The sequence below is a fragment of the Anopheles nili genome, chromosome 3 (assembly GCF_943737925.1).
Source record: "Anopheles nili chromosome 3, idAnoNiliSN_F5_01, whole genome shotgun sequence".
NCBI lineage: Eukaryota > Metazoa > Arthropoda > Insecta > Diptera > Culicidae > Anopheles > Anopheles nili.
Genome location: NC_071292.1, coordinates 66272922 through 66281215, shown reverse-complemented (window position 1 = coordinate 66281215; position 8294 = coordinate 66272922). Strand labels below are relative to the sequence as shown.

The window sequence follows — 8294 nt, the reverse complement described above, 5'->3', positions numbered from 1 at the left end:
CACGGCGCGAAGCTTTGTCACCATCTAAGCAAACATGGTGCATTTCTTCAGACGCCTTCGGTGCAAAGGTGCGGGTGAAGCGTGTTGATGGCGTTTGGAGCAGCGAAAAAAAAACAGCATTATAACAGCGTGTGAGAACGAGTGAGACGGAACGAACGAAGAACAAGTGTGCGTGCGGGGCGAGCTGTGTGATTAAAGCCAACTTTTATGAGAATGCTTTGCTGGAGGAGCATTAAGCAGCATAAATAAAATGATGATCAACAACAGTGTTTGCAGTGTGCGAGCGAGATAGAGCGCAGGTGAAAAAGAGAAGCAGAACGATCAAACGAGCGAGCGAGAGAGCAGCCGAAGCAAGATGGAGCAAATGAGCGAGATGTACGGACGCGCAAGAACGAGAAGAAGCGTATCAAAAAGCGGGTTGATTCGCCATTAATCAAGCGGCCATTCCTCCGCCATCATTCCACTCCCCCTTTTTTCAACCCCCCGACCATCAGCTCCACCATTGCATGGCGATCATCCCCCTCGTATGCGGTTCGATCGATCGATGGCGGCCACACTCTCTCGCTCTCTCTCTCTCTCTCTCTCGATCGTGCGAATGACGTTGTCGAAATCGCACCCGCACTGGAGCGCATTGAAATGTTGGTGATGCGTGCAATCGCGTTCGGATTGATATTTTATGCACTCTATTGCAACCCCCCCCCCCCCTTCCAGTCCATCAGAGGGTGAGGATCAGAGAACAACCCCCACCACGGCTAACAAGAGGCCAACTCCCAGACAGAGGTTGTTTATTTATTTTGCTGCTTCATTCTTTTCTTTTTCTCGTTGTTGTTGCCTCCACCATCCGGCCAACATTTGGAGGAGTTTTTTTTTCGTCGATGTTTTCGCGTGTCCCTTACGCGAATCTGCGACACGACGCAACAACCAAGCCTCATGGTGGTTGTAGTAGTGACCACCCAGTTGCGATGCTCCACCACCGAACTTAACGCACCCTTCTTGGTGTTGATGGGGTGGGCGGGGTGGGGGGACGGGGGTGAGTCGAAGGGAAGGGGACTTAAAGGGTTGGTTTGTTCCATTCAACCTGCCCCGCTTGGGGTGGTCTGTTGACGTTGTTCTTGCGTTGTGTTCTGCGGTATGTGTATGCGTGTGTACACTTGCAAGGGGTGGGCTACCCCAAAAGGGGGATGGTTAAGCCACCCCCACACACACATACACTCTTCAACCCCTTTGGGCGATAGCCACGCTCTCTCTCTCTCTCTCATCCGGTGAGAGTCGTTCTCTCGCGTTGATTTTTCACGCTCTCTCTCTCTCGAAATGAACACACACTCGCTCGCTCGCTCGCTCGCTCTCTCTCTGACACGTGCGCTATCTCGCTCGCACGCTCTGTGGTGCAGTACGGCGAGAAGGGTTGCTTTGATGAGAGTGAAAGAGAGCAAGTATGATGCAGAGTGAAAGAGCCAACCAGCGGTCTCTCTCTCTCTCTCTCGGCACACACTGGGCATAAAGGCAGCCGCAGAAAGGTCAATTTAGGCACGGAACCGCGTACGCATCGCATGTGCTGTTGGGCTGCCGGCTTTCTCGGGTTGTCGTTCGCTCCGGTGCCGTTTGCTAGAGTGCGCGCTGACGCTACCACAGATGCAAACCCCCTCCTTAGACGGGTGGTTGAGTGAGTGTGCGCGAATCGGGATCGCGATCATCGCCTTCCTGCCAGGATCGTGCTAGCTGATCGGTTGCGTATTTCTCGTTCTGTGGTCTGTCGTTTCCCCGTTCGTGCAAGTGATTACGGTGCTCACAAAGCAAAGTTGTTTGCGAAAACAACACACAATCCGTTGTCGGTGGCGTTGTAAGGGAGAGGGCTTTTTTTTTGGGCTGTGTGGGAAAATCCATTTTCCTCCCGATTTTTGCCCCTCGGATTTGGCGGCGCGATCTTCGCGTGGTGGTGGATGGTTTCGCAAACGTTTCGCCGCATAAGCACCCGCCGTACAGCAAACAAGGGATGGAAACCGCGCTCGCTGGGGCCGTGTTAAACAGGAAGTGAAAAACACCACACGAAAGGCGAAACCCCACGGCGAGTTGGGTCTGCAAGCAAAGCAAACAGCACATCTGGACACGGGCAGGCCAAAACAAACACGCCTCAACCTCAAAACTAGCCCGCGCATCTTGCTCCTTTTTGTTACCGCGCAAAGGTCACTGAGAACCCCTTCAAAGGATGGAGTGATCGCGCTTCACTCCGTTGGTTTGAACAAGTGCATTTTTTAAAGGGATTTTGTTTGTTTTTTTTTCTCGTGGTGCCAGAAGAAGAGCTCATAGCAATGCGCTTGTTCTTATTGTATCCTTATTTTATCCCAGAATAGCAAAAAAAACGAAAAGAAGATACGGAACCGAACCCCGAATGTCCCACACGGGTGAAAAGTGCTGCAGCAGGCTGAACGAATCGGTCTCGAACGGGTGCAAGGGACAGTGATGTGATATGTGCGGTAAACGAAACCGAAGTGGCTTGTTGTGATCACTCCACCTCAGGATCAGTGATCGAGTGCAAAGCAAGTGAAGGAGCCTGCGAAGAAGCGGCGGAAAAATTCACCCCACCAACTGCCACCAAGCAAACGGGAAAAGCAACTACCCCCAGGTGGCGCTACCACGTGCGAGAACGAGAAAACCACAAAACCGCGCGAGAACTCGCAAAACCGGAGTCGCCTTCGGTTAGCAGGAGAGGGAGGGCAAAAAGAAAAAAAAAAGAACCAGAAAAGAAAAGCCAGAATCGCGCGTCCCTTCGGGGGGTGAAAGGGCGCCCCAGCATAGAGAAGGGCCCCAAGCCCGGATAAACCGTTGTGTCCGCGTGTCCGTGCGTGTGTGTGTGTGTGAAACAGTGTGATCGTTACGATGGCATTCAACGGTGGGGGTGCAGCAGGCGGTGGTGCCGGTGCAGGAGCAGCAGCCGCAGCGGCAGCAGCAGCAGCAGCAGTGGCCGCTGGTGCAGCAGCAAACGCCGACGAAAACGAACCGTCCGGGGCGAGCAAAAAGAAAAACCTGATCATACTCGTGGACAAGGATTCGAACGATAAGCTGAACGAGCTGTTCGACAAGACGCTCAGCAACAAGATGCCACTGCAGATCCCGTACCGCATGCGGAAGCTGCCGGAGTCGTTCTTTATGCCGCCGTCGTCCGGCTCGAAGTCACCGTCGGTGTCGCACTCGCGGGAAAACTCCGCCGATTCGGCGTTCGGTTCCGGCACGACGATCCTCGGCGGTGTAGCGGCCGGTGTTGCAACAGGTCCTAATGGGTTGCCGATTCATCACAGCCGCGCACACAGCAGTCCGGCCTCGCTCGGTAAGATTCCGGTCGGATTGGCCGGGCTGGGTGGTGGTGCCGTGGCCGTTGCAGCTGCGGCTGCGGCGGCTGCAGCAGCTGCCGCCGGTGGTGCCACTGGCGGTGGTGCTGGAGCGGGACCGGCTGGTGGTGGTGGTGGTGGTGGTGGTGCGGGAGCGGCCGGAAGTAATAAGGCGGCTGCAGCAGCGGCTGCGGCGGCGGCGGCGGCTCAGAACGACGCCAGCAGCCTCGGGGCGGCCGTGTTGCAGCAGGCGGCCCTTTCGAAGGCGGCCATTCAGCATCTTCACAGTCGCGGACGATCGTACGATGTGTCGAATTTGCACGCGAATTTCGGCGAGCTGCCACCGGGCTGGGAACAGGCCAAAACCCAGGATGGACGGATCTACTACATCAAGTAAGTACTGCGCTAAAGGTGCCCCGAAGGAATGAGAGCTACGCGCGAAGGTCAGACGATTGGATTGGGTCTAATCACATGGAGGGGATCAATTTAGGCGATCAACGACGGAAACAAACACTTGAGCGCTTCGGGTGGGTGGGAGGTCTACCAGACCGAGCCCTTCACAAGTGGTGGGGTAAAAATAAACCTAGCTAAGAAGGCGTGCTGCCCTCGAAGGTACTTTGTTGCCATCGACGCCGGGATGATGGCCCCATAAAAATCGGGATTCGTTTCACGTGGACGTCCTTCTGGAACGTCCTCGATGCTGGTGGTGTTTGAAGGGCCTAACGACGCGAAGGTGAGGCTCAATCCGTTGTTCTTTGTTCCAACGCGTCACCATCGCGTGGCATACACAACCCTTCGATCGACCAACGGAACGCATCAGTGCACACCCTGTGGGCAAGTGTTTTCACACGTCTTCGCGATGGCCCTTCGCATTGATCGTAAAAACAAAAAAAGGGCGATCGTTTTCAGCGAAACCATCCGTCAATCGAATGCAACCAACACTCACAGGACGGGAAAATTAATGTACTCATCAAGCAGAACGGTGGTTTTTTGGGATTGAAAAAAGGTTTTCGAATGGCCGACGGAATCGTTCTTGCCAAATAAAATCAGCCCTTTCGCAATCAACAGCCACAGCCAACCACCGCAAGTAGGCCTTGGAGTAAGTTCCAAACACCTTCAAGCCAACGCTTGCTACGATGAGCAAGCGTGCACCTGTCTCCTGCGCACTTTTACGACACTGTTTGCAGCCCTTCGTGCACGTGTTTGCGGCTAAAGGGCCACGGCGCCACGACCGCTGACTCAAGCGTCACGTTTCAAGCCACGATGCACCGTACCAGCGTTGAAGAGAGCGCTTCCAAACGTCCAGTGCACACGTGCGTCTCGTCGAGAAGGTGGACCCTTAAAAATGAAGAAAACCCTCTCAACCGGCGCTGGTCATTGACCGTGATCGAGCCACCCGAAGGGACACGCCACTCGAGGTGATAACCCAACACCCGACACCGTCGATTGGCGACTGGATCAAAAGGGCAATCATAGATGCCGTAGTTGAATTAACATTCGAATTAATACGAGCCCCCGTCTGTGGGGTGATCGCGGGTTCGAAACCTTCTGAAACCTATCCACCGTGGCGCTGGTCGTGCGTTCTAATAGGGGTCTGTTCGTGTCCTGGTGTGTGTGTTTCGATGCACTCCGTATGCACCGAGACGTGTGCACGCTCTAACAAGACTTAATTGGCGTAGGATCGCCTCGATGTATGCAAAGCAGCCGTTGATCCGAGGTTTTCGATCGTACATAGGAAGTGTTGGCCGCAACCGAGCGCGAGTGTGTGTGTGTGTGTGTGTGTGTGTGTGTGTGTGTGTGTGGTTGCTTCGAGGGTTCTACCCTTTTGCTTTTCAACCCTCATCATCCCCTCAACGCCGGGTACCCTTAACGGTACAACCAGATTCTGCTAATAATGATAATTGAAAAATATTAACTCCCCTCAGGTCCGGCTGGGGTGAAAGAGGGATGGTTATATCGCGCACTCGTCTCACCACCCCCACCCCCTTTTCCCTGTGGGGTGGGGTGCTGAGATTGGCACTCCGGGTGGGAATGATTTCCCGCACCATCCCGCTATGCTTCGATGGCCCAGCGTTTTGATTATCACCGGCACCATCGCTGCGGTGCTAGAGATGGCGTTTCGTGGCGACGTGGCCAGTGACCTCATGTGGCCGGAAATAGAAGATGCTGTAATGTGTGTGTGTGTTCCAGCTTGCTTCCGTTTCGCGATCCGCGTTATTGCGTTGCTTGCCACCGCTCGGAAGGGTTTTTTTTTGTCTTTGGAGCAAAACAAAACTCTCCCCCACTGGGTTGATGTCTAAAACGGGTTTTTTAGGGACGGAGTGGGGCCTTACCGGAGTGATAAGATAAGATTGGTCTCGCTTTTCGGCAGGGTGCCCTGTGTGTGTGTGTGATTTTTTTGTTTTCGCTCAAGGTGACGGAGTGATAGCACGCGCGAACACGATTGCCCGACCGACAACGTCAGACACTATCAACTGAACTGCCCGCGCAATTGAAGGTGCCGCCAGATTCGGAAGCTTTTTGTGAAGGGTCTTTCGCGCAAATGGGGACCACTGGAAAAAAACTGGCAATTATTTTTAATGAACGCTTCATTAACCGAACCGAACGGTTTTTAGCGGGAGTTTTTCATCATGGCCGTATTAATCGGGTTCAGGGATGATTTATTGTGGTAGGCCAGAGCACACTTGAGATGCGAAAAGCTCGCCATGCATTTGGATGAGCAAACAATTTCACCACTCTCGACCGGTGTTGCACACGGGGAATTCCAGACCCCCTTTCAATGAGGCTCCAAGCTGCTGCTCAGAAAACTCGCCCAACAGACGAGAGGGCAAATAATTAACACCACGACCGTTGGCATGACTCCAAAGTATAGTGCTGGAAGCACTTGTGCGTTCACGGAACCACGGAACGAAGATGGCTGATCGTGCTTCGGTACTCTTCTACAGCTGAGATTCTTAGCGTTTTCACCGCACGTTAGGCTCAACTGGAGCCACCAGAAGATGCTGTGTCAAGACGGGTGCCTTTCTCAGCGTGGAATAACGCAGAAGAGAATCCCCCGTTCGCTCAACCAGAACGTGAACAGCGAAGGGCAGCACCTGATACAAACCAACCCTGGTAAACCTGGAACCTGGAAGAAAACACCCCTGGAATCAGTCGGGCATTCGACTTGCGGTGGGAAGAAAACGAAGCCCCACGGAGCAAGGAAAAAGGGGGTTACCAGAGAGGTTCTTGAATGCGCAATGAATCAGCGAAATGATTATTACGCCCGCTGCGAGAAACCGCGAAAAGGGTTGAGGAACCTTTTCTCGTCCTTAACCACGCTACCGCACCGTTGTAACCGGATACCGTGTGCCGGAATGTACCGTGTAATGAGTCTATGGGAACTCTCGCAGCGGGCTTTTGGCTGGAGCATCTGCTGCCGGCGATGTTTCGGAAGCTTTAGCCGTTTCGGTGCGCGTGCGTTTTCAAAGCGTCTACTGAACGTGCTCGAAAGAGGGGTTCTTACGTCTTATCGCATTTTGATCGATTGATCGTTTGTTTAGATGGTTGGGTGGTTATTTGTGGCCACACAAAACCACCTGACACGAGTGCGTCACTGCGCGAAGTGAATTATCTGCCTCTCGGGGGTCCCTTTTTGTTGGACTATTCAGCAAAACATTATAATAAAACGTTCGAGGATTGCTCCTGTGAGCCGTGCGAATTCTGCCCACCAAAAAAGAAAAAGAAGCAAACACCGTTTTCCCCGTGAGTAATTGCGATTGTTTACTCACGCTTGATCGCTTGCGCATGCGCTTGGTCGATTCCCACGAAGCGATCGTAAATAATGCTCACCAGCTAGAGAAAAAGGACACGGAGGCTGGAGTAAGCCTCCCAAGGTACAAAAGGGGTTCACTCGGGCGGATGCGAAGGTGCCTCGCGATCCCACCAAAAGTTCGACCTCCGCTTTCGATTTCGTTTAATGGAATTGCGCTTGGAAGAAAAAAAAAACCTCCTCGGTGGAATAATTTCGGCCAGCGTTGTCTCGCTACGCTTTTAGCGTTTTATAATGCCCTGCCGTTGGGAAATGGAATTTAGAGCGTGCACCGTTTTCGGGGGCACATTTTCGTGGGTCCCGATTATTGCCGCCAATAAGCCGTGGCGCGTGATGGATTCGTCATCCATCAGGCAGGAGCAGAACCGCGGTGACAATGGAGCGTGGTGGGAAAAACACGGCTAGAACTTAAAGATCCTCCCTTTGGTAGGTGGGAAGAAAATATGCGAAGAATGTCAGCGATTTACACCGTTCCGCTTGGTGTGGCGACGTGCCGGTTTTGCTGTTTTCTGAGCAGGGCAAAATGAAACGAGAACAACAAAAATGCCATCTTCCATTTTTCCACCGGCCAAACTCTCTATGCTTCTCGGAATTCGCTTGCTCATGAACAAGCTCCACTCCATTGGAGCCGTTTTTATGGCAGGCATTTGGCTTGTTCGTCCCGAATTTTCATCCCCAACGGGTGCTCGCATCCTGCCGCTCGATAGCAAGCGCACGTCTCTCTTTTTCCTTTTGGTCCTTCAACCTACCCCAATTAGGCCGTGATAGCGATGCGTTCCTTTCGGCGCGACTTTATTGGCGGTTCATGTGCGGTTTCGCGCGATCGGGTTCGCAATATCCTGTGGCATTTTTGAGCACAGGGGGAAAAAAAAACACCAAAACCGCGGTTATGCCGTGGGTAGCGCGTGGTGAAATATTTTCCATCCCCCAGCCATGCGATCGTATCCGTGGCATCCTTCGCATCCCTCGACCGGTTGGTTCTATTTTGATTATTTCGCGGGAAATTAATTCCGCGCCGAGAGGGATGCTTTTAATCATCGCGTCCTTTGGCCGCCAAAGAGTGGTTCGAACAACAACAACTCTCGCATGATTGGACGCGTGTTCCACGAACCCATCAAACGCCTGTTCGTGTGTCATGCGATCGTCTTGAGGTGAAT

At 53.1% G+C, this 8294-nt stretch overlaps 1 protein-coding gene across 1 annotated transcript in view; it reads left to right on the top strand.

The window, feature by feature from the left end:
* The first annotated feature begins 2253 nt into the window (after positions 1 to 2253).
* The window catches only part of LOC128727512 (transcriptional coactivator YAP1), a 28002-nt gene continuing 21961 nt past the window's right edge, over positions 2254 to 8294 (top strand). The window contains exon 1 of the mRNA XM_053821431.1: positions 2254 to 3719. Coding sequence (XP_053677406.1) covers positions 2878 to 3719 — 842 coding nt within the window. The 5' untranslated portion in view covers positions 2254 to 2877. The remainder of the gene's footprint in view (positions 3720 to 8294) is intronic.